Here is a 27738-nt window from a genome sequence, read left to right on the forward strand (position 1 = left end):
CCTACCTCCCCTCTAGTAACCATTAGTCTGTTCTCTGTAGCTAGGAGTCTGTTTCTTGGTTTTCCTCTCTTTTTTCCCCAATCATATAAGAAACAAAACAAATGAACAATGGTGGAAAATTAAATGTGTTATATTTTTACAATGAGGTGTTTACTATCTTGTGGTAGTCCTGCCAAGGGATATCTGATTTGAAAACATTTTAAAATTTTTATTGCCCTTTTAACAAATCCTATCAACATGCATGGAGAAGAAGAAGGTAGAGACAAAACCTCGAAAAGGATGCCCTCTATCAACCCCAGCCTCGAGAAGTCACCTTCCCTGGTTTATCATTGTTCTCGGGTGAACATTTTGTTGCCATCAACCCCTGCCTCCTGCTCCAAGAGTAAAGAAGAGAGAGCCATTTTCTTCAAGGATCATCCCTAGCGTGGAGACTTCCTCCCTCACCTGTCTCGTGAAACTGGCATATTTGGTGCAAGAATCTGATCAAGACTTATTACACTGAAAGAAAATTTTGCACACAGGAAATGTAAAGGTAGTTTTTCTTATTATTAGCTACTATTGAGTCCTTACTATAAACCAGACTCCACATCAGAAGCTTCTTGGACTATTTAAGTTCCTTAGTACAACTCTATAAAGGAGGAATTTTTATCTTCAGTGTGTAGATGAGGAAACTAACCCATAATTTTTAAGAAACTTGCTCTATTTCACACAACTAAATGGGGCACCTGGGATTAAAGCAAGCCTGCATGATTCTAGGGTGCCAGCTCTTTCAATAACACTAAAAATGTTGGGTGGTAAAAGCACCATTTCTGGCCCTCTTTTGACAAGCTCTACCACATGATAGAAAAATGAGGCCCTTATACTGAAAGGAGTCATCTGAATGTCACTGGATGCTTCCAAGGTTGGCATTTAGATTTGCCTTAGCTGGATGCAGTCATGCTTCAGAGGCCTTTTAAATTAACCACTTATGAGGAATTGATGGGCACCTGAGAAAATGATTTGGAAACTGGGAAGATATTAAATATTAAAACAGCTTTATCAGTGAGGTAATGAACCCAAACTAAGAAAATGCAACATCAGGAAAAAGATAAAAGAAAAGAAAAGCCCATCACAAAGAAAATTGTGTATGACTAGTTGAATGCAGGGCAGTGACAACAGACCAACTGCAAGGCAATGCCCTTGACAACTAGAACACACATTTCATTTCATATTCCAGTGTGAACTGAGCCTCTACAAAGTCACTCATTGTGACCAATTTCATGTTCTAAAGATGGTCACAACAATATTTCCTATTCTACAGTCTTCACTACAATACTACTCTGTTGCCCTCCTACTAAGTGGTAGGGTCTATGTTCCCTCCCCTTGAATCTAAGTGGGCTACTGACCACTTTGACCAATTGAGAATATATAGAACGGATGTGATGTGCTTTCTGAGATCATCATAGAAGGCAATGCATCTTCTGTGTTGTCTGATGGAATATTTGTGCCTGGAGCCCTGAGACACCATGTAAGGAGTCCAGCTACCCTAAGGCCACGGTGCTGAAAGGGAGCCAAACCACACAGAAATGCTGCATGTAGCTGTTCTGGTCAGAAGCTCCAGGCTTTAAGTCCTTCCAGTCTAGGAGTCAGACATATGAGTGAACAAGTCTTGAGATGATTCCAGTTCCCAGCCCTTAAGTCACCCCTGGTCTCTATGTTTTTCCAACTGCATGTGGCCCCAGATATCCTGAAAAGAGGCAGGCCATTCTTGTGGTACTCTCTCCAAACTCCTGATCCGTAGGATCTGTGAGCATAACATGATTGATTTAAGTCTCAGTTTTAAAAGAGGGAGTTAGTCCTCTATTTCTGCTTTGATTGCTCATGATTTGTGATTTCCTTCCATTATTTTGTTAGATGACAAAATTCTTTCCCTATTTTTATCATGTTTATGCTGTTGCTATGGACTGTATGTTTGTGTCCCCCAAAATTCATATGCTGAAACCCTAATCTTTAATGTGATGTTTTTGGAGATGAGTCTTTGGGAAGTGATTAGGTCATGAGGGTAAAGCCTCATAAGGGATTAGTGCTTTTATGGAAAGAGGCAGAGAGAGCTTGCTGCTTCTCCTTTTCTGTTATGTGAGGATACGAGAAGATGGCCATCTATAAATCAGGGAAAGTGCCCTCACCAGACACTGGATCTGCTAATGCTTTGATCTTGGACTTCCCAGTCTCCAGCACTGTGAGAAATAACGTGTTTGTTCTTTAAGCTACCCATTCTGTAATAATTTGTTATAGCAGCCTGAACTAAGACAAGTATAGCCTCCCTTTTTGTTGCAAATGTGTATGAGGCATTTTGCATACATTATGACCAACCCTTTATGTAGATATCAATGCTTACAACATCCTGGCAAGGTAGATAATATTATCCCCACTTTCCTGGAAACCATACAACCAACACACCGCAGAATTGGGATTTGAACCGTGTCAGTCTGATTCTACATCCCCCAATTTCCCCACTACTCACTGCTCTTGTAAACATGAGCAAAATTGTGACACCAAATTGTTTGGACATGACTCCTTCAAAGTCAGAATAGTAGATAAACTCTGCCATTATTTATCAATTCTATAAATATTTTTTGAGTACCTGTTTATGCCTGAATTTGAATAAACACAGACTAAAAGTAGCTTGAAGTAAAATACTTGGCTTAATATAAAATTAATCAAATTACCAATAAACTATTAATTATTTCTGCATTTGGAAATAAAAAAGGAGATTTTTTTTTAAAGACAGAGAGAGAAAGAGTGCAAGTGGGGGAGGGCAGAGGGAGAGAGAGAATCTTAAGGAGGATATGCACCCAGTGCACCGATGCAGGGCTAGATCTCACGACCCTGAGATCACGACCTGAGCCCAAATCAAGAGACAGATGTTTAACCAACTGAACCACCCAGGCACCTCTCAAAAAGGAGATGCCTTTAAATTCCCTGACCTAACAGATGAGATTAAACTCCCCAACATTACTAAGGAATACTTCATTTGGTTCCTTTTTACTGTTGATTAGAATTCTTTAGAACTCTACAAGGATAGGCAATTCCTGAAAAACTGATAGCAATGCATATTGGGTGTAAATGAGGGAGTAAGCCCCTTTTGTGAGGTCATTAAGGATCACTCTGACAAGGCCACAGAAATTATACTTGGAAAGGCATGTAAAATTGAAGAATTCATCACAGATCCTAGAGGGGGTGCATGGTAAGCTCAGACAACCACGTAAAGTCACCCAAAGCCCAAAGTTTGGTCACTGCAGGCGGGAAAAGAGCAGAGCAAGGACCCTTGGGTAAGTACCTTTATTGAGGTGAGGGGTAAGGTAGCTTGTGGCACTGGGAAGCCTGCTCTTTGGGTAATTTGAATGTAACTGGGTCAACATGGAGAAGAGGGAAGAAGCAAAATAAGAAAGTCATCGTGAGGTTTGCTGCTTAAACACACATGTTGGGGATGGGTACCCAGAGATGGGCAATAACTAGGTAAAAGTTCAAAACAGCAGGGTGAGTGCAGGCACTCAGTGAGTCATTGAGGCCACAAAGAACAGCTTTACATTGCACAAATGAGTTTTATCCAAGTAGAAATACAAATGACTTCTGTGCAGTAGTAAAGATAAGCCCATAGTTAAAATTTTATTGTCCTGGATGATAGTAATCATTTTAGAAGTCTAACCTACCAATCTTACCCTAGCATTCTTTCAGTACCTATTTTCTTTTCTTTTATTATTTTTTTTTTGAGATTTTATTTATTTGACAGAGAGGAGGGAGCCTGTGAGAGCACGAACAGGCCGAGTGGCAGGCAGAGGGAGAGGGAGAAGCAGGCTCCCCGCTGAGCAAGGAGCCCGATGTGGGGCTCAATCCTAGGACCCTGGGATCATGATCTGAGCTGACAGATGCTTAACTGACTGAGCCACCCAGGCGCCCCTTAGCACCTATCTTAATACTGAATTTACCACCTCACTTTGTTTCTCTCTTTAATGAGTTAAATAAATCTTTGGTACATGCTTGCTTTAGATTTATGCAAGTGTTAGGTTTTTAACTTTTTGAAAACTGTTCTTCGACACAACAGATATATACCGAGTGTCTGTATGTGTCAAGGAGCACAGGGCACTGGGGCTACATGTGGGAAAGTAAACGGAAAAAATCTCTGCATGCATGAAGTCTACCATATAGTAGGGAGCTTAATTTGCCCCGGTTTCTCAAGAGTAGTGCTTCCTGGAATAATAAGTGAACTTTTGCTTTCCATGTCTTCGGAAAACAAACCTAGGAAATGTCCAGAGATTCAAAGAGAATAAAGACTTTTTAAAAATGTTTTAAAAATTTTAAGAAAACCCGCTAAAGGAGAACGCTGATAAGAAATGGAATAGAAAATCCTGGAATTTTAAAGCTATAAAACTTATAGATCTAGAATGAGAAAGAGAATGGGTAAGATAAACAAATAACCTCTTGATGAAATGTCAGTGTTTGAACTCCTGATATGTAAAACAGGACCTTTAAAACTACCAAAAGGAAAAAACACTTTTTTTTTAAATGTTAGTACTTTTTATTTCAATATAAACCATGTGCTATAAAGAAAAACAGGATCAAGGGGCGCCTGGGTGGCACAGCGGTTAAGCGTCTGCCTCCGGCTCAGGGCGTGATCCCGGCGTTATGGGATCGAGCCCCACATCAGGCTCCTCCGCTATGAGCCTGCTTCTTCCTTTCCCACTCCCCCAGCTTGTGTTCCCTCTCTCGCTGGCTGTCTCTATCTCTGTCGAATAAATAAATAAAATCTTTAAAAAAAAAGGGTCAAAATTTTATTTTATTTTATTGGTTTTATTTTCTAAATTTATGCTTAATGAGTAAAGGGAAAGTCAAGGATTATCCTTCAACTTCAGCACTCTGTATCGTGGAGAGTACTAGTTGTGTCCCCCAGTAAACCAGTCCATGGTGTCCTGGTCAAAGTCAGGCACTGGATTCACGAACCATAGTGTTGACCTTGTGTTTAATAAAGAATTAACTTTACTCAAAGAAAGATCTGGCCTTTGCCCTTGGCTCCTGGGAGGTAACCCCTAAGCCCCTGGAATGTCCAGCCTTGATAAAAGTCTTTGTTTACTTGGGCACCTTGGGCCAGCTGGATAGAACAATGTAATTTGAGCCATACAACAATGTGGTTGGGAGGGGGGCAGGTGCAGCTTTGGGTCATGTGGTATCACTTGATCTCTGGAAGGAATGGAGACTGAGGTCAGCTATTGTAGGTGGACAACTAAGTTTTGGTGATTAAGCCTCAATAAAGACCTCTGGATGCCAAGTCTTGGGAACTTTTCCTGGTTGGCAATACTTCATCACGTACATTGTCACATATCATTGCTGGGAGAAGTTAATGCTATCCATGACTCCATGGAGAGAGGACAACTGGAAGCTCCACATTTGGACCCTCCTGGACTTTGCCCATGCATCTCTCCTATGGCTGATTTTAATCTGTACCTTTCCCCATAATAAACCACAACCATGAGTATAACAGCTTTCAGTGAGTTCTATGAGCCTTTCTAGCAAATTATTGAGACTGAGGGTGTTCTTGGGAACCTTTGAACTTATAATTGGTGTCAGAAGTGAGGGCAGTATTATAGATTATGTTCCCTTACTTTGTACCTTATAGGACAATTCATAGGTTCTTGTGTCTTTAGAAGAAAAATGAGAATAATGTGGAATGGTCTTTGGCTAGTATTGATTATCTAAGGCAATATCAGTGTATACTGGGTAGCAAAGAGAAATATCAAAAAATAGTAAATAAGGTCTCTAACCTTCAAATAATATTTTAAAGGGGAAAAAACTTTAAACTTAAGGGTCAGGAAGATTTTCTTGATCCACTGATATAATTCCTTTTACTAAACAAACAGAATTACAAAATGTATTGTTTTTTTCTTTTACCTTAGCTGTTAGGAAGCTCAGAGCAAAGCTTTAGTTTCAAAGTTTCATCTTTTTGCAGCATAATTTGGTTCTGAGATGGTTGATTTCATTTGGTTTTGCTTATAACACCTATTTTTTCTTTCTCCCATTTTATTTGAAATTTTGCCTTTCATTTTGTTATGTGTCTGGCACCTAATAAGCACTTAGAAAATATTTACTCACTATGAATTTTTCTATTTTTGCTGAAGGGTGCCTTAAGTGCTTTTGGTAATTAATTGAGTAAAAGTATAAACCAAGAGGAGATAAAGTACCTACATACTTGAAAAATGTATAAAGTGTATAAAAATACTTTTACACATGAAATAACATAAATTTGCTTATGTAAAACTAATTACAGTTAAACATTAATTTGAATGAAAGAGGATTTTTCAGAGGCATGGGAAGGGAATCTGGAATGGTGGGTAAGAGAAATACATTTAAAGGCCTCCAGATAGCAAACAATGTAAGAATAAAAGAGAAGCAGGCTTGAGTCCCATCTAGAGAGTGTTCAAATATAAGCAGAGCAAGGAAACAAAGCCACTGATGACTGTAAGCCAGATAAAATCAAGAAAGTGATGAAAAGCCAGCCTTGGCTCAAAAGATGTAGAAAGTTAGTCTGGTTCCAGACGATCTGACTGTGAAGGCCTTCAAGTCCATTTTAGAATGGATTATCAAGGAAATCCTAGTCTAGACCATCTAGTCAGGAACCCAGGGCTGCTGGTGGAATCCTCTTATAGACTTTCTGAGTGTAGAGCAATTTGAGATTAGACTCATGGCCAATGAACCCTCCAAGTCATCAGAATTTTGGGCACTTAAGGCATATACCCATGGGACTTGGTCCGTGTTGAGGCCAGTAAGGTGAACAGCAGAGAAGTAATACATTTCTGGAGATGCAGACTGCTCTGCTTGCCTCTCATTGTTCTAGAGCAGGGGTAGGCAAAAGAGTCTATGGGCCAAATCTGCCCCACCATCTGCTTTTATAAATGAAGTCTCATTTTAACAGAGTCCACTCATTAATTAAATATTACCTGTGGCTGCTTTTTGCTCTAACAGTAGAGTTGAGTAGCTCCAAGAGAGACCATATGGGCCACAAAGCCTAAAGTATTTACTAGCTGGCCCTTCATAGAAGAGTTTGCTGACTTCTGGTCTAGAGCCATTTCTAGACCAAGTCAACTAGTTATTTTTTGCTAAACTTTAATGACTGATGATAGATTAATGTATTCATATTCCTATGTAATTTATCTATAATTCAGAAAGGGGATTCCTGGAGTTAGAATCTTCACATCTGAAACAAGACTGTAATATGTAAATTTTAGGCACCACAGTAAGTGGTAGGGGATACGTTTGAAGACATGCATATGTCCCAGTCATCAATTAAGCCTATTGTCCTGAAACAATTATTAAAAGTGCCTCTTTTCACTCTCAAAAGTATCTTTGTTTGAAAAGCAAAACTCTAGGCAGCCATGTCCCAAACAATTTATGTTTTTTTAAAATATTAAAAAATGCGTTCAAGAAGAAAATTATTTATAGTCAGACACCTGGGTTTAAAAATGAAACAGTAATGGGGCGCTTGGGTGGCTCAGTTGTTAAGCGTCTGCCTTCAGTTCAGGGCGTGATCCAGGCATTCTGGGATCGAGCCCCATATCAGGCTCCTCCACTGGAAGCCTGCTTCTTCCTCTCCCACTCCCCCTGCTTGTGTTCCCTCTCTGGCTGGCTGTCTCTATCTCTGTCAAATAAATAAATAAAATCTTAAAAAAAATAAAAAAGAAATAAAAACGAAAAAGTAAAAACAGCTAAAATATTTTAGTGCAACTTAATGGGATATAAAGTGTCACTGTGAAGATTATGATCAATAAAAAACAGACAAGAGCATAAAAGAAGAGAATAAAATTCATTCTTTATTCTTGACTTGGACCAATTGTATAGTTCTCAGTCTCATCAATTTTTTAAAATTTATTCTCTAAATCCAACTCTGATTTTATAATAGATGTACTACATGAGCCTAGATTAAATAAATAAATACCCACATTCACATACACTAAGTGAAAAGAGAATCTTTTAAGAGAAATATCAGAAGTGGTTTATAGGTCAGTGAAACTGAACAAGTGGTTCCAAGCTCCTCTGGCTGTTGATCAGCCCTGATTACTGCACGCTGGGGGAAGGCGGTACACGCGCCACAGTGAAGACAACAAAACATCCCCAAGCATCTCTGCCTGTTCTTTGGAAAGGCTCCACGGACAGAAGTCTTTTTGATTTGGATATTTATCAAGCACTAGTTGGTTTGGTTTCTCTCTGTCTTTTTAAATTTAAAAACAACTTAAAAAACAAAAACTGGGCTCGAATAGCTACTCCTGCCACCAAAAAGAAAAAAGAAATAATCTAATAATGCCCATTTTTTTCATTAGTTTTCTTAATCTCTATTTTTCCCACAAGAGGACTATTCTATAGGGCAAAAGACCTAAATAATCATCCATTGCCATCCTTCTTGACAAATTTGTCATTTATGCTGATGAGTAATTTACTCTAATCATTTATTCACTCAATCAACATTTTTCAATTACTTAGTGTACAGGCACTGTTATGGGCTCTGGAAATACCAAAGGGGCATAAATCATGTCCTGTCTTTGAGGGACTCACAAAATAGTGCAGGGGTGGGGTGAACAGTTCACAAAGTATAGCTTCACCACAATATATGTTCAAAATTCTACAAGTATATAGAAGAGGGTGTTGAAGAAGTCTTTGTGTGAACTGTGTCTTCAAGGGTGGGCAGGCATGCTCTAGGCTCAGTAGTGGGGGAAGTTTTCCAGGTTGAGGGACCAAATAGGTCAGTTTTGGCAGAAAACAGAAAGAACACTGAAAAGGGTTTAACTGAACCTAATTCAATAAAGGGACTAGGTACAGAAGTGTGGGCAGGGTTAAAAGAAACCAATAAGAAATGGTGAGGTACCCAGGAACTAGCAACTCTGGAAAGGAGCAGGTCTAAAGGTCAGAGAGAGCAAGGGAGAGAGAGAAGGAAGGATGGCAGGAGGGAGGGAATAATGCTTTTGGTGTCCTTGAGGCACTAGAACTATGGAGGGGGTTCTTGGAAGAATCCACTGCCTCTAAAATTGGCAGAGAAAGAACAAGAGGAATAACTATCTCCAATTTCTCTCTCCTCCAGGCTTTAAACCTTCTGCTGGGGGTGCTTGGGTGGTGCAGTAGGTTAAGCATCCGACTCTTGGTTTCTGCGCAGGTTGTGATCTTGGGGTCATGGTATCGAGTCTTGAGTCAGACTCTGTGTTCAGTGTGGAGTCTGCTTGAGATTCTCTCTCCCTCTGCTCCTTCTGTGCATGCTCTCTTTCTCTAAAATAAATAAATAAACCTAAAAACAAAATACACAAAAACCTTCTGCTGATCCCTCTTGTTTGTCAAACTCAACTGGAAGCCATTGGGCAAGAAATCCCAAGTGCCTTCAAAGGCACCGAGCTAAAGAGAGAAAGAGCAAGTACAGACGGTGGGGGGGGGGGGTTGCAGAAAATAGTCAGTACAGAGTTGACAATGCTGAACTTTACTTGAGCCCTGATCCCTCAAAAAACAGTAATAATAAAGAAATCCCTCCTACCACTTTGTTCCAGAATTGGCTAACCTCAAAGGACCACCCTGCCCTAGCATATTCCAAAATAAGATCTGTCTTCATCCTTCCTTTTTTTGAGATGTTCCTCAGAAATGAATGTTCTCCCCATTGTAATAGGCTGGATGAAATTATCTCCCTAATTGTCTGGTGCATTTTGTCTTCCACAAGAACAAGTTGTACAAAGATATACAGGCAAATGCATGCATATGCTGACATGGGGAGGCAGCACAGAGGAGGAAGAAAATGAAAGTGTGAGGCTGAGGACCAGAAAGGACAGCCCAAAGTTAAGTTGGGGGCAGAGGTGATGAACCTTGTGTGTTGGGCAGTTTGAACTTTATGGTGTAGGCAACAGACAGTTACCAAACAACTCTGAATCATGGGAGAAGCAGATGTATGTTTTAGAAAGAGAGCTAAAAGGAGTATTAAGAATTGATGAAGCCTGAGAGACTATGGACTCTGAGAAACAAACTGAGGGCTTCAGAGGGGAGGGGGTGGGAGAATGGGATAGGCTGGTGATGGGTAGTAAGGAGGGCACGTATTGCATGGTGCACTGGGTGTTATACACAGCTAATGGAATCATGGAACTTTACATCAAAAACCAGGGATGTACTGTATGGTGACTAACATAATAAAAAATATTATTATAAAAAAACCAAAAAACAAAAAAAAACAATATTAAGTCTCATCATCCATGAACATGGGATGTCTTTCCATTTATTTGTGTCCTCTGTAATTTCTTCCAGCAATGTTTTATGATTTCCATAAACAGTCTATTGACTCAGTAATTAAGTTAAAAAAAAAAAAAGAATTGATGGAAAGGAAAACTGCCCCGTTTGCAAGTAAAGAAATGAGTTGAGGAAAATATGGAGCTAAGAGATTAGTAAAGACAGTGGTAGAAGAGGTGGGAGAAAGGGTCTAGAAATGAGGTGATGTTTCAACATAAAAGCAACAGAACTGACAAACGATTGAATGTAAATGGCAAGAAACACTTACAAGCTACTGCGTGGTTTTTAGCTTGAGTTACTTACTACATGATGATGATTCTATTAACTGAAATAGGAAATCTCAGAAGTGATTAAGAATTAAGATTAAGATTAAGAAATAGGAAATCTCAGGATGTGGTGGAGATAGGCAGGAGGAATTGAAGTTCATAAGTTGGATATATATACATATGCGCCCATATACATATAGTTAACACGTCTAAGTGATTACTGACCTGAGTTAATAATCTGATATAAAATTATTAGTAAAGTGAGTTAATATAACAAATATATAATATGACATATCAATAATTAATAATGTGAGTATATACAAAATAATGATTGTCTGGATAATCATCAGAGTTTTTTTTAGATAGTTGCCACTTTGCACTCTAGAAAAAGCAGTTGGAACAAAAATCAAAAAGAATTTACATTGATTTCCTTATAGGGAGAAGGCAAGCTAAAGAAAGGTGAGGAAATGGAAAGAAAGTGACCTGGAGCGATTTTTGCCATCCACTTAGGATGGAGGGGATTGAATTATAGGCTGTTCCAGAATAATCAGATAACGGTTACCTCCACCTCTTTCTCTCAAGTCTGGGATTCAGTAGGATCATCTAGTTCAATGGCTTAATTGTATGTGTATTTACACAAGAACCAAGAAGTTAAGGAACATATTAAAAAGTAAGTGTAGCTCACGCTTCCTAGTTTAGGAGGTGAGCTCCAGAAACTAGCATCCCGGTTATAAGCTGGTTTATGCAGTCCTTGCTGGAGTTCTGCACGATGCAGTAGCAGCCAGCCATTGGGATGATCCGTGAAAAGAGAACACGTGTAAACACCAGGGCTGAGACAGAGCCTTAGGACTTTACCATCAAAATGTCCTCATTCTTGCTTACCTTGATGAAGCACAGAAAGAAATAGAGATAATAGTAAATACATGAGCTAGAAAGAAGCTAACAGAAGGGATAGGAATTGCTTAGACAGGTTCATGAAATGGCATAACATTATGCAGGGAATATTCAGCTCAAAGGACTAAATATTTCCTAATGTCAACAGTAGCTAGCTATGGAACAATCTTTCTATATTTTCAGTCTAGTAGAAGATACCATTGACAAAGTCACTTAAAATTGATTGACTAAACACTTAAGGGAAGCAAAAGAGGGTAAAATAAGAATTTTGGCAGGAGAGAGGCAGAAAGGCATTCCTTGTTTCTATTTTTGGCATCCACTGAGTGAACTGATCAGGTAACACCTGCCTGCTCAGTTTAAAGACCAGGAAGGCAGTCTCCAAACAGTGAGTGAAGAGCTTGATGAATCAAAGTTTTGATAACTAGATTACAATTTCTTTTTTTCCTCTTTCCCTCAAATGAACAAAGGCCAGGAAATATCATACACCTGTAGTAACCAGCTTTTTAAATATTCAAATCACAAGGCAATAATCAGAAGTTTCTGTTTCCAGGAATGATTGTAATAAAATAGAGAAAAGCAAAAGTTATTTTTAGAGGATGGAAGCTTATACCAGATTTTTTTCCTGAAATGATGCTTCTTATCTCCCTGATTGTAAAAAGTAGCATATGGAATGCCAGCAGACATGATGTCATAAGTTAATGCTTTGACACATCTGTTCTCTTCCACAAACAGAGCACAGATTGATAAAATACGGAAAGAGAAAAACATAAAGACATCTAGAGGTTAAAAAGTAGAAAAAAAAGAAGGGCAGAATGGCAAAGAAGACCAAAAAGAAAAGATCTCTGAAGGGCCAAGCCTGAAGACATAGGCCTACCGTCCTCCAAGTCCGGAAACAGGCATGTGGCAATGACTAGAATTTCACCTTCTACTGGGGTTTGGGGATTAAAAATGTTCCCTTGAAACAGATGACCTAGCTTCATCCCCAGAAACCGAACCACTCTGCTTCTGGCTTAGTGTAATATTACCACACAGCAGGAGATTCAACTTAAGACCTGGTTCTTGACTAGGGGCCAAGGAACTGCACAAACTATTAGACTGGGAGGGAAGAGTACAAGAAAGAACTAAAGAAAACAATGGCACAAATAAGCAAAACACACTCCCATCAAAATGAGCTCTAATTCCACACTCAAAAACGCATGGACAAGCAATATTAATACAACTAAATCAACAACCTACAGAATTGGACAAGAAGATTCTGATAAATCTCAGTTAACGCTGAACATTTGAAAACACCTGTATCAGAGACTGAGAAGTGAAGAGTAGAAAAATATTAAGAATATCAATGATTTGAGCAACATCTTGTTCTTGACAATGGATCCCAAGGGAAAGTCAGCTGAGAAAAAAACTTTTTTGGAAAAGACTTTCTCCCCCGAGATAAAGAGAGATATGTGAACAGAAGTTTTCCTTTCTTCCTCTCCTGGGACACAGTTACATGATGACACACTGCCTGGAGCTGTGCCAGCCTCCTGGACCACGAGGATGAAAGGAAGCTGAGCACTGAGTTGTGGACAGGAAAGTGGACAGAGCTGGGCTCTTGACTACGTCATCAGGCTACTGCACCACCCTGGAACCACCTCCTGCAGACTTCGTCTCATGTAAGCTGAAGCCTCGACAGCCGCCTCTTCCTGCCCTTGCTGAGTGACAGCCTACAGCCTCCCCAGACCATCATACCATTGAGCACCCCTACCACTCCCCATTTCTTTCTGGGGCTTTAGAGTCAGGCGGTGAGGGGGGACTCCAGCAAGTCACCCAACTCTCTGAGCCTCATTTTATTCTCTACAAAATGAGAATGATAATAATACCTATTTCATAAGGATGAGGGGGAATTAAAAGAACTCAGGTACTTTGCACAACATCGGGAAGCATGCCATAAATGTGGGGTATTGTTAGGGGGCCATTCTCCTAGGGTTCCACTGAGTTTTACACAGTCACAAGATAACGGCAAGGCTATTGTTTGTTTAAACCACACCTACTGAAGTAGAAATAACGCCAAGCTCTGCTAAAACATGGGCAAACACTCCTAAACATTTTAAACATATATAGATTTTTTAAAACTTCACGTTGTAAGTTTTATGATACTTATTATTACATCTCCAAAGTTTATCCTAAGGTTCTGAATCTTGGAGGAAAACAAACCTAAAGGCAAAGACAATAACCTTTTCCAAGTAAAGTACAGTAAAATACTATCCTGTGAGGTATTAAAATGGCACTTAAATAGCTGGAGAATTCCTGGTCTTTGAAGACAGTTTGCAGTAAAGACATTAAATTGCTGCTAAGGGTTTAGACATTTAACTTTCAAGGAGTCAGATTGATGATGATCATTATTTTCAATACTGTTGTGTATTTACCGAGCAGATTTCCCCCAAAGAACCGAAGGGCTTAATGGAAACCTGAAAGCCAACATGCTGCAGACCGGAGGCCTTGAACTAGCTCAACACCTTCCTTTGGAGTAACAGGAACCCCAGCGGTGAAGAGGCAAGGAGCCTCCTCCACCTGGTGTGTGCTCTGTGCAAGCGTCCCCAGCTCCAAAGCAACAGAAAAAGAACTTGGAAAGTGCACTTCAAGCCTTTGCTGCAGAGCACAGCCCAGCTGACGCCTGTCACTCCACTCAGCTCAAGGACAATCTGTCTGAGCCCCAAAAGCAAAGGGCACTGCTTCTCCAGCATTTGTGTGCTTCCTCCTCCTAAGAGGGCTGTGGAGCACTGTCTGGACTGCAGTTCACACCCAGAGATGCCAAGGGCCTTCCTCATGCTGGGTGAATAGGATGGGAGCCTGGCACTTGAGCTAACATCTATTCAGCTGAGAGACACCAGGCAAACCAGCTAACCCCTTGGTTCTCTCATCTGTAAATACTCGGCGTTGGGATCGATCTCAAAGGTCCCCATCAACATAAGAGCCTATGTTTCTAAGGTGACAGCAAAACAGGATGGAAAATACATGTAAAAGAAATAAAAAACTTTAAATTTATAAAAAGTGACCTCATGGTTTAAATTTATAAAAAGTGACAGCAAAACAGGATGGAAAATACATGTAAAAGAAATAAAAAACTTTAAATTTATAAAAAGTGACCTCATGGTTAGAAGGATCATGAACGAGTGGTTCAAGCCAAGATTTCACAAGCTGAATTACAAATAAATGAAAACTTTAGTCCATTAACTCAGTCTTCAACTCTGCGTGACACACAAAAGCTGACTTACTGGTGATTCAATGTCTTCTAGGAGTAAAACAGAACAGCGTTCACATTTCAACAGAGTTTGGGCCCGATGCATTATTTTCTTGACAATCTTCTCCAGGTCAGTCTGTTCTTCAAAGAGGTCATTAACAACCTCTAGCAAAGCCTAGGAAAGATGAAATGGATGTATTTAGGTGGGTATAGCACTGAATAAAATTTTTTTTTTTACTCTCAAGGTTCCATTTAGTCTTTGCTGTAATAAAATATAAATATTTTTCTGTGGCTAATTTTTAAAGCATTGATGATTGTTTTGACATATTCCATCATTTGGTTTTATAACACCATTTTGAACTGAAAAATACAACTTGAAAATAGTGCCAGTCCATATAATCCCATATAAATCCCACATATAACTATAGGACTAGCTCCGCAGTAGCTAATGACTACACAATCCCATTTAGTCCGCTATAGCTCTAGGCTTCCCTCCCCACCCCCGCCCTACAGGAGTTTTTCTGCAATGTGACTAGGTATAAACCCAACATTTTATAATTATGAATACCTGATTTTTTCCAAAGCACATTTATTTCAGAAAATTACAAAGCAGCTCTTCCTCACCTTCAGGAAGAAATAGGTTTGTGGTCAAACTTGAGACTTATTTTCCCTAATACACATTTCTCACAGAACTCTGAAAGAATTATAGGGGTGAATGCTAATTAAGCTTCAGAGCCTTCAAAAAAGTATATAAAATCCCCATTAATCCCTCTACATAAGAAGTATTGTTTCATCTCATCTGTCCAGAAAAACATAAATACTAAAATATATCTCAGGAAAGAAAATGCCATTAAAATTTCTGTTAAAACAACAGAATGAAAAACACACAAATTAAAGAAACAAAACCTTAGAATTCTAACTTGAAAACCTGCGTACTCACTTAGGAATCAAATTGTAATAACCTCTCATTTTATCCAGCTAAGTTAGCTTGCAATTTTTGCATTGAAATAATATTTGGAATTTTTTTTTTTTTTAAAGATTTTATTTATTTATTTTACAGAGATAGAGACAGCCAGCGAGAGAGGGAACACAAGTGGGGAGTGGGAGAGGAAGAAGCAGGCTCACAGCAGAGGAGCCTGATGTGGGGCTCGATCCCACAATGCCGGGATCACGCCCTGAGCCGAAGGCAGACGCTCAACCGCTGTGCCACCCAGGCGCCCCAATATTTGGAATTTTTAATTACATGGCTTTTTCCAGAGATTTCAGAATAGTGGGCTAGATACAGATAGTAGATATTAGGCTTCTACCAGAGAGCAATCAGAAAATTACACAGCCAGTGAATTGGCCAGAGGGGGCTTTGTTCGATAGAACTTAATAAGATGTACACTCTCAGGTCTGACCTCTCACAAAAGGATTTTGTGGGTTTTCAAATTCACATTTATTCCGGTAAATGGCGTTGATGAGCATCACAGGGATATGACCAAATTCAACTTTAGTAATGAATTTGATTTGTCCCTAAACCATTGGAAACGTGAAAATTTCTTCTCTGAGTCTATTCAGGTAGAAAAGCATTTGAATGAGTTAAGGGATCCATGAAATGAGTCTAGTTCACCGAGCATCGAAAAGAGGACCAAATATCCTTGGTAACATTTTCTCTAAAAAGAGCTTGTGAGTATGGCTAAGGGCCCTGGGTGGCTCTATGGTCCTGAAGGGGAGAAACACCAGGAGGCGAAAAAAGTTTTGATTGTATCCTGAGTGTTTGGCATTGGGACAGCAAATTGCTGTAAGAAGTCAATGTGCAATAATTTCATATTTAAATATAACATTAAAAATGAGGCAATTGTCTGAATAATTACCAACACAATTCCCTGTTATTAAGGGGGGAAATATTATTTCCTTAATCATCCAGTCTATTTCTTCAGATGGATCATATTAACTGAACAATTATTTAACTTTTCAATTTGTTGTGACTGTGTGGATAGGGCCTCTGGGACCTATATACAAGAACATTTATCTCAGATGAAAAACTAATTGTGCCTTGAGTCTTGCACTGACAAATCACATCATAGTAATTTTACTGTTTCTAATTAAAAATTGCTGCTTTACTAACAAGTGATAAAGTTTCACAAACAACAATACAGACCAGCTCCATAATGGGAGAAAAAGAGAAGAAAGTCTTGGATGATAGGAATTCAACAGACTGGAGGCTCTTCACATAGAGCCTGAACACTCCCTATTTCTTGACTTCCCTCATATTTGCCCCCCTCCTTCATCTAGTGCCTTTTTTTTTGCTCCTGGGCTCATCATTGGACCTCTTCCCTACTTTTATCCACATATTCTCCCCCAGATTGACCCACTTGGTACCCTACTTTTAAATATCATCTATATACTGACTGTTCCCAAATACACGCCTCGAGTCCTGACATCTCACTGAAACTTTAGACTCCTGTACCCAACTGTTTATTTGCCAGCTGTATTACAAGCCAAAAGACATTTTCACTCATTTCCCACATCAATAAGCTTTGTACATTTCATGCTAATTTGGGAGGGAATCTCACTTCTCGCTGCTCTAGTCCCAGCCACATTATTTCTTTTTTTCCTAGCTCTATTGAGATATAATTAACGCATAACTTTGTGTAAGTTTAAGGTGTAAAATATGATGATCTGATACATCACGTGTCGTGAAATGATTACTACAATAAGGTTAGTCAACACACCCATCACCTCACATAATTGCAATTTGCAAATATCTTTTCCCGTTCCATAGGTTGCGTCTTCATTTTGATGGTTTCTTTTACTGTGCAGAAGATTTTTAGTTTGTTGTGGTCCCACTAGTTTATTCCTGTGCTTTTGTATCAGAGCCAAAAAAAATCACTGAAGCTTTTCCCCTGTTTTCTCCTAGAAGTTTTAGTTTCATGTCTTACATTTACATCTTAAATCCATTTCAAGTTAATTTTTCTGAGTGGTGTAAGACAGGGGTCTGATTTCAGTCCTTTTCATGTGAATATCTAGTTTTCCCAACACCATTTATGAAAAAACTATCTTTTCCCCATTAAGTATCCTTGGCTCTCTTGTCAAATATACATTGACTGTATAAGCACGGGTTTATTTCTGGGCTCCCAATTCTATTCCATTGGTCTATGTGTCTGTTTTTAGTGCCAGTACCATACTGTTTTGATTATAAGAGCTTTGTATTATAGTTTGAAAACAGGAAGTCTGATGCCTGATCACCCTTCCTTCTCAGGATAGCTTTGGCTACTTGAATTCTCCCTCTCTCCTCCCTAGACACCTGGACCGAGCTCTGGCCTGCCCCAGTGTCTTTCACCTTGACATTTCCACTATCCGGAATGTTCTTCCCTGCTCTCTGTGTAGTTTTGCTCCTTCATGTCATTCAGGTCTCTGTTCAAACAACATCTTATAGAGAACTTCTTGATTATGCTCGGAAACAAACAGCCTCCCACACTATCCTTCTGCGATCAATCTCTGTCTCTTTATCTCTTTTCATTTTGTGTAGGGTTTATCACTACCTGATATTGTATTGCTTTATAATTGTTTGCCTATTATCTACTGTACCTATCTATACCTACCTATCTATATCTATACAATTGATATATTGTATTATGAGCCTAACATAATTAAATAACTATTTGATAGTTTAGCATTTTTTTGAGGCTTTCTTGCTTTCTTTTTTCTTTTCTCTTATCTTCTTTTCTTTTCTTTCTTTCTTATTTACCTGGATAGCTGGTGAAAGTCCCTCTGTGTCTGTGTTCCTTCATAATCCTCTAAAAGTGACTGCATTAGTGTTGTTATCTTGTGATGCTCTTCCAGGAAAACTTTTAATTCAAAAGCAAAATTTATGAGGTGAGGTGAAATCATTTGTAACATACCTTGCTCTTTAAAGAAACTAAATTGTAAAAATATCACTAAAGTGTGTTATTGTTTTAAAGCTATAAGTAAGAGTATATCTACTACCTGACAGTACAGATGTGAGATTAATTTCATTTTTAAAAGAAGCTGGTACTATCTGCCCCAAACAACAGAGAATTTGTATCTACTTCCATTTGCACTTATTGCTTCAAAGGTATCTTCAACCATAAACTTGAAGGATTAAACAAATAAAAAGGACTCCTGGACTATTCAAACACCATCTGCTGTTTTTAAAAGACATGATGACTCACAGACCCTTGAAAGTCGGGGAGCTTTGAGGGTTGTCAACAGCGTTTCTTTGTACTCACCCTGCTTCTTTCATATTCTTTCCTCGAGGCAGCAAAGAGCTGAGCATTAGATATGGCAATTCCACAAAATGGAAGATACATCTGCATAACCTGGGGGCAAAGACAGTTTAAGAACATTAAAACATTACTGCACCAAATTCCATATTCCCTGCATTGGCCTGATCATAATACTTTCTTTTCAACCACAGAAATTGAGTATGGAATTGTTGATACTAGTATCTTAACTTCAGAAGGGGTATTTTTCAGAGTTAACTATAAGACGGTCTCAATCAAGCTTTAACTAGGGACAGTCACATCGATGAGCATATACGGTGAAGCAACAGACAACGATGACTAGGATACAGGAACTGTATCTAAACCATCTGTGTATCCCTTCTTTGATCAGTGAAAAAGGAATAAATGAATAAACTCTCACATATCTAGAATGTAAGGCAAGTGTCCACACTCACATTTGCAGGCCAGCAGGCTATGAGACAATTTCTTTGTACACGTGTATCTGTAGCAGGGATCTCAGCTTGACCCTAGCACTCTGTCAGCTACAAATTTCAGTATGCCTGATAAATTGGCCCAGTGGGAACTTTAGGAGCCACAGGGCCTAACAGCCTTATGGAAAAGAGCTCAAATTGTGCCCGCTGTTCTGTTGACATAACTGGATGTGAACGCAAATGTGTGGAACGATCCTACAGAGGCCTGTTTGAGGCAAGGCTGGGGATCCTTTCGGAGAGCACACTCCTATGGGAAGTAACAGTTCAGTGTGGTGGGCTCGAATCTAACAGACACTTTCTCATCATTTCATCATACTTATTTTCAGTACTGCCTGACACTCTCACTCAAATTCATCTCCAGCATCTCTGATTCCAAAGAGAGAGAGAATGCTCCAAGTAAAAACCAAAGGAACAGTTTCGCTAAACTCTTCACAACATAGAACACTGTCACGAGTAATATTGCTTTGGGATTTCTCTAAGCAGAAGGAAAAGGGCACATTTTGTACCATTGTCTTTCTCCCTCCTCCTGTCTCCTTTTCTGTCTCTGTCTCCCTGTCTGTCTGTCTGTCTCTCTCTCGCACACACACACCTCACGCTGCAATGTCCTGTGAATAGGTACAGAGCAGGGGCAAAACAGAGCAGCTCCTGCGTGCCCACAAGAGGGAAGTGCAGTGCTCACCATGGGTGAGGGATGAGAACAGCAGTTGCTGCAGGACATGCCCCTGGGACACGCAGAACACAATTACCTAGAGTAGGAGGTGATTTTGCAGAGGACTTGAGAAAGACAAAAGATGAAGGACAATCCACATTCCCTAGCATTTCTTTCCCATGAAAATCTTGCTTCGGTTACCTAGGCATACTCAACTCTGACCTTGGGTCCCAGGAAGTATTGCATGATGCTGCCTGAGCTAATGCGGCGACACCACTCTTAAAGAAAGAGAAACGATGGGATTGGGATTAAGTACAGGTACAAATCAATGAGGTGATTTTTTACACATCTTTCCAGGATAAATTCCTTCACTGAATTTGAGTCGAACTTCTATTTAATGAGGACTTACTAGGTGCCAGACACTCTCACTTCATTTCTTCATTTGAATAGCACATCAGGTTCTCACGGAGAGACTTTAAGTACATTTTAGAGATCAGGAAATTCAGTAACTTGCTCAAACTCACAGAGGAACTCAGGTCATCTTATTCTACAACTGATGATCATTCCTTACAACATGCTGCCTCCTAGAACGAGACGCTATTTCTGTCACCCCCTCATTCCCCTTCCTTACTACTCCCCTCATGCCTTAGGAAGTTTGTTGATAAGCCCAGATAAAGCTGCTGACATAAAGCTGCCAGATATTCTGTCAGAATTTCCCTGTTGTTAGCCAGAATGGGACCACTTTTTTTTTTTAAGATTTTATTTACTTATTTGACAGAGAGAGAGACAGCCAGTGAGAGAGGGAACACAAGCAGGGGGAGTGGGAGAGGAAGAAGCAGGCTCCTAGTGGAGGAGCCTGATGTGGGGCTCGATCCCATAACGCCGGGATCACGCCCTGAGCTGAAGGCAGACACTTAACGACTGCGCCACCCAGGCGCCCCAGAATGGCACCACTTTCAACATCACCTACACACGCAGAAAACACTTCTCTTTTGTTTCCTGTTTTTTCTCTGCTGTGGAGGCAGTGACTATGATGGACGTGGAGGGGAAGAGGAGATATGGGTTATTTTACCCTCCCCCCTTTCCTTCCTTTCTTTTCTTTTTTTCTCCTTTTCTCTCCTTCTTCTCTTCCTCCCTCCCTCCTTTCTTCTTTCCTTCCTTTCTGTATTTATTTGCCTTCAGAGGCCATGTTTAAGGCGGTTTACAGGTTATGCAAGTAGGTAGAAGAGAATGACCAAATGAATACGTGAAATGTTTTCTAATATTTCTAGGCTTGCTTCAATTCATTTGTAATACCAATATTTANTTATTTGTCTCTCTGACAAATAAATAAATAAAATCTTAAATAAATAAATAAATGAATAAATAAATAAATAAATAAATAANACCTGGGTGGCGCAGTCGTTAAGCGTCTGCCCTCAGCTCAGGGCGTGATCCCGGCCTTCTGGGATCGAGTCCCACATCAGGCTCCTCCACTAGGAGCCTGCTTCTTCCTCTCCCACTCCCCCTGCTTGTGGTTCCCTCTCTCGCTGGCTGTCTCTCTCTGTCAAATAAATAAATAAAATCTTTAAAAAAAAATAAAAATAAATTAGATGACCATTGTCCTTCATATGGCTGTTCTGTGTGAAAGCCAACAAGTCACTTAACCTTTCTGAACCTATTTCCTTATCTATAAAATGCCTGGTTTCACTGGCTAATCTTTCCTTTTTAGTTCTAACATTTGGTGATTCTAATAAGTAGAAATATCCATGAGCTGTAATATTCTACTTGCTGGAGAAAACAAAGAATTCAATAAACATGCTCACATTTTATTCAAGAAATAATCATTTGTAGTAGTAATTGATATCAACACAGTCCTGGGTTATGGTGTTAAGCATTTTATATGCACTCTACCCTCTGATCCTTGTCATCACATATGCCATACCATTTATTCTATTTTTCAGATGGGAAAACTGAGGCCTAAGAAGTAAGGTAAGGCCTGAGGTAAGCTAAGAAACTTACCCAAATTTATTGGGAGATATTTCTCATTGGGCCACTCACATTTCTGCACAGCTTACAACCAAAGGCACTGCTCTTTCAAAAGTGTTTGTATGACAGACAGCCTTGGAAAACTGTGTCTTTTTCCAGAGCAAAGAGCAGACTTGTTTACTATGAAGTATAATTAAGATAGTATCTCTCTCTGGGGCAGAGGTCAGGCAGGCTTGCTGTCCATTATGAAAGATCTGTTCCCTACATTTGAGGTTCCTCTCCTATAACCCATGTCCTGTGTCATCGAGATGATACTGTTACTGAACATTTCACCCCGAGCCAGAAGCAGCTGTTCACATATCGTTAAAACTATTTCATTTCTGGGATGCCTGGGCGGCTCAGTTTGTTAAGTGTCTGCCTTCAGCTCAGGTCATGATCCCAGGGTCCTGATTCGAGACCTGCATCAGGTTCCTTGCTCAGCGGGGAGCCTGCTTCTGCCTCTGCCTTTCCCCATGCTTGTGCTCTCTCTCTGATAAATAAATAAAATCTTAAAAAATTTTTAAAAAGATGATTTCATTTTTCTTTGTCCTGTGGATGTATTAATATGAACTCCCTGACATAGTTACTTAGTATTTGTAATTGTAAGGTGAGAGCCCCAGGAACAACTACTGAGATCCATGTTACATTTCTTTATTCCCTTTTTACTGAGCTAGTTGCTATTTATTTCATTGTCTCATTCCATTGATTCCCCCCTACTACATTGCATTTCCTTTATTTTAGTGATTAAAACTAGAAAATCTATGTACATACTTAATAAAACCTAAATTTAACATTTTTAGCCTCCTTCCAAATAAGATAAAGACATTGGAATACTTTAACTTTCTTGTTATATATGTTACTTTTTTTACTTGTATCTTGCTTGTTACTGCAAACTGGACATTATTATTATTAGTGCATGCTTATTTAGATTTACTCACATGTTTGCCAATTTTTTCCTCTTCATTCCTTCTAGCATCTCCTTCCTTCCTTCTGGAATAATTTTTCTCTTTTTGAATCCTTTAGGATATCCTTTAGCATTGCTGGTAAATGTGTTATTTTTTTTTGTATAAAAATGTCCTTATTCTATGATCAATCTTAAAAGGTAATTTAGTTTGGTATACAATTCTAAGTTGACAGCTATTTCTCTCAGTACTTAGAAGATATTACTCTCTTATCATGTGCAGCTGATGCCACTAAAATAGTCAGCTGTCAATCTAATTCTTGTAGGTTATCCATCTTTGTCTCTAGTTTCTCTTAGGACCTCTTTCTGTCTTTGGTGGCCAGTCTATACTTTTCCAGTGTCAATCAAAAACTTAACTGAATCGTATAGAACTCTAAATATATTGGCCAAAGATTACTGAGGATGGAGACAATATTACACCTTTATGACACATTGCAAACTGAGAGGAATCTTGATTTACAAAGGGAATGATTTCCCTGTGTCATTTATTGGTACAACAATTCAACACTCTGAGGCCAGAGTCAGTTCCACTATGGACCCCTACATGACAATATGATCCAATGAGTTTCTAAATAAATGTCCAGGAGAATCAGGCAAATGCATTTTGAAAGGAGGGAGTGAGAAGAAGCAGCAGAAACAGTAGCAGTATGGAAACAGGAGATAATGAAAAATAAAATATTTTTTATATCTTTTTTTTAGTCCCAGTGCAACAAATGTCTTTTTTTAAACAAAGAAAGAGAGATATTGCTCTATTCTCCTCCTTTTGAAGTCCCCCTCCTCCAAGAAAAAATACTAATTTGGCCTTCATTATCTAGTTTCTGAACGTGAAAGGTCTAAAAAAACCTTAATGACTAAGAAGCTAATGAGTCCGTACACCCTTGTGCAGTACTTTTCAGCTTGAAAGCACTTTATGAACATTGGCTAATTAATCTTTACAACATCCCACTCGGAAAGGGAGTTAAACTGAAAATCATTAAACAGCACAGAAAAGTCCCTTTAGCCCCGGAAACTCATGAAAAGTATCACTAATAAGCATAAAATGTGAGCACTGGGACCTTGCATCAATGTCCTCAAGAAAGACAGTAGGTACTGAGCCTTTTCAAACTTACAGACCACGGAGAAAGGTTAGTAAAGCCTCCTGGGCTGGGCTGGTCCAATATACATCATTAAAGGACACCGGAGGCCTACACTGGAGATTCTGTGAGGGGCCTCTGGCCATCCCCTACATGGACTCCACTCCTGCAGGCAAATAGCTGGAAGAGCCACATCACTATCAGCTGAAGTAATGGGTGAGAGAAGGTCTTCCCACCATAATGCAACATTTGTCTCGGTGCCGACCCCGCGGTTTGTATTCGCAGGTCCCTTCTGCTTTCTGGCAGGAACTATAAGGCAAAATGTCACTGAGCTGGGTGGGTCCCACTGATTTGAAACTGGGGATGTTGTAACTCAAACACTAAATAAAGTCTTCAACTGGAGTAATTTGGAAAATAAGGTATCAAAATATGGAGGCAGTCACATTATTTTCACATAATGAAACAATTTCCACATATTTTAAGAATAGAATATTTAACGTAGTAAAAAACTAAGGGCGCCTGGGTAGCTTGGTCGGTTAGGCATCTGCCTTCGGCTCAGGTCTTGATCCCAGGGTCCTGGGATGGATCAGCAGGGAGCCTACTTTTCCCTCTGCCTGTCACTCCCCCTGCTTGTGCTCGCTCACTTGCTCTCTCTGACAAATAAATAAATAAAATCTTAAATAAATAAATAAATGAATAAATAAATAAATAAAAATAAATAAATAAATAAAGAAAGAAAGAATGAGTCTGAAGTTTTTCTGGAGTCTCCAGAGAAAATTTCTGCTTCCAGGGGTATAGTTTGGCTCACTGCAATTTTCTTTCTATGCAAATTTAGCTAAGACAATAGGTCAGATTTTTATTTCATGAGTCAGAATCATAAATGAATCCTGTCACTTCATATCAAAGTATGTACTTTTGGCTAAAGTATGCCTTTCTCTTGTCTGTGCTGTGCCCTCTTTGAAGAAAATGATCTCCCAAAAATACACAGAGACATAAAGTCCCAACTTTGTTTGAAAGAACATTGGCATGGAATAGATTGATTCAAAACATACCTTTGGAAATTGTTTCTTTAAGAATTAACACTCTAGGTTTGCCTGGATAGCTCAGTTGGTTAAGCGTCTGCCTTCCGCTTGTGTCATGATCCTGGGGTCCTGGGATGGAGCCCACATCAGCCTCCCTGTTCAGGAAAGCCTGCTTCTCCCTTTACCCCTCCCCCTGCTTGTGCTCATGCTCTCTCTCTCAAAAATAAATTAATTAATTTTAAAAATAAAAAAAAATTTTAATTTAAAAAAATTTTTAAAAAAGAATTAACACTCTAAAGAGAAGGGAGGGGGGCACATTTCATTCACAAAAGGTGAGGAAGAGCAAGGCAGCAAATAAAGGAGACAGAGAAACTTACTCCTCGGCTTTTTCCTCTTAGGAGATGCGCATGGAGGTGCTTCTGCTTCTCCCCCTGGCTATCAGTGCTGGGACCCCAGGAGAATTGGAATGAGCCTCACCTCTCTTCCTGAGGCTAGTGTTGGCTAAAAGATCCCTAAGAGGCCAAGCTTATCCAAGGGTAGACAGGCTGGGGCCAATTCCTGGCAGGCAGCCTTGCAGCATCAGGGATTACTCTCCTGGGCTTTTTGCAGGCTCTGGTCGGCTGCGCACTTGAATCATGCAATTACCTGATAACCTTATTTCAGTCTGCTCCCATTCCTGACGTAGGAGACTTTAGAAAAACATCCCTCTCATATCCCCAGGCACTTCTAAATTCCCACCCTCTTCTTCACAGACACTGCACTGAAGGGAAAATCCTGAAAGAACCCATTTCAGGAACCATGTCCTTTCCAAGATAATCTTTTTTTGGATCATAAGAATTCAACAGAAAAAAAAAAAAGCACTCATATTTCTACCACTCAAGGGTAACCACTATGAACATTTTGGAGACGGTCATTCAAATCTTCCTCTCTCTCTTCCTTCATATAAATTCAAATAGGCTAATCCTGTATGTAATATTATATCTACTTTTTTTATTTTTTGTAATCAGCTATCACTTATTATGACCAATGGAAAATATCCCATTGTATAGTCCAGAAAAAGAAAATTTATACAGAAAGAAAATGGATTACTGTTGCCCAAGCTGGTGGTGGTAACAAGATTAACTGTAAATGGGATAAGGGATCTTATTGGGGGTCTGTTCTAAAACTGACTTAAGCTGATTTTTTTGCACCACTTGTAAAGTTACTAAAAACCACTGAATCGCTCTTAGAATTGGGTGCATTTATGACATGTAAAATATACCTCAACATAGCTGTTTAAAATTTTCATTCAAAAATCCCACTCACTGTAGGGATTAATATTTTTCACTTAGTTAATCATCTACAGCTGGACATTTAGGTTGCTTCTAACTTAACCCTAATCTTAGGGTTAAATATCCTTGTAATTAAATCTTTGTACATCTCATAATTATTTTCTTAGGGTAAAGTCCTAACATTTGAACTTCTTTATTTAACTTAACACGCACTTATATAGCACTTTCTCTGTACCAGGAAATATTCCCAATGCTTAACTAATATTAATTTGCTAATATGCATGTACATTTTTAATAACTCCTAATATTACATAAATTTTTACTTTTTGTTAAAAAAAATCCAACAGTATAAAGTGTTACAATAACTACAGATGCCTCTTCATTTCCCATCCTGCTAACTACTCCCCTCCCAAGGAACAACCTTAAGAGGCATTTGCAGTATTCTTCTGGACCTTTTTTTATTAACTGCCTACATACTATATCTAGTTATGGGGGTGTTTGTAAACATAAGCAGAATCACACTATAGATTATGTTCTACACCTTCTTTTTTGCTTGGCATTATACCTTGGAAAACTTTACATGTCCATTCAAAGAAATCTACTTAATTCTTTTTAATTTTTGCTGAATATTCTAGGAGGTGAATGTACCCATTAATTGACATTCGTGTTGTTTCCAACTTTTCTCTATTACAAATAACACTGCCATGAACTTTCTTATAAATACATCTTTGTGCACTTGGACAATACTTCTGTTGGACAGATTCCTAGAAGTGAAATTTTGGTTGAAGAAAACGTGCATTAAAAAAAAATCTTAATAGCTACTGCCAACTCCTCCTCCAAAAATTCTCTACCAATTTATACTCCCACTAACAGTCATCAGAGAATTCATTTACCTCTCTTTGTACAACATTGGGTATTATTATTCTTTTAAAATCTTGTCTGACAGATTAAATCAGCACTCATTGCATTAACTTACATTTATTTGATTACTAGTGATATTGATAATAATTTCATAATTTCATATTTGTTGTTTATAATTTCCATAATTTGTTGGTTATCTCTGCTTTTTAATATGGCCTGTTTTTGTCTTTTGCTTATCTTTTACTGGACATTCTATCTTTCACTGCTTAGTAAGCACTCTTTTTATTCTAAGAATAATAACAATCTTCCATTTTTGCAAATCATGAGTCTTACTTGATAATTAGCAACTGTCATCTATTTGATACAGTCCAACATCCCTACAAGCTATGATTGCTTTGTTTAAGATAAATTGATATTATGACTCAGTAAACTTGGGCCTACTCTATCTCACGTTATAAAGAAATTTCACAATATCTACCTATATAACCCTCCCAAGGTTATTTTTATAAG

General features: G+C 39.0%; 1 protein-coding gene across 1 annotated transcript in view; it reads right to left on the minus strand.

Moving 5' to 3' along the window:
* PDE11A (phosphodiesterase 11A) overlaps window positions 1-27738 on the minus strand; it is a 374013-nt gene that overhangs the window by 200594 nt on the left and 145681 nt on the right. Inside the window, exons 3-4 of the mRNA XM_034654788.1 lie at window positions 18900-18989; window positions 14699-14839 (exon numbers count right to left, since the gene is read on the minus strand). Coding sequence (XP_034510679.1) covers window positions 14699-14839; window positions 18900-18989 — 231 coding nt within the window. The remainder of the gene's footprint in view (window positions 1-14698; window positions 14840-18899; window positions 18990-27738) is intronic.

Source organism: Ailuropoda melanoleuca, chromosome 2, assembly GCF_002007445.2.
Source record: "Ailuropoda melanoleuca isolate Jingjing chromosome 2, ASM200744v2, whole genome shotgun sequence".
Classification (NCBI taxonomy): Eukaryota; Metazoa; Chordata; class Mammalia; order Carnivora; family Ursidae; genus Ailuropoda; species Ailuropoda melanoleuca.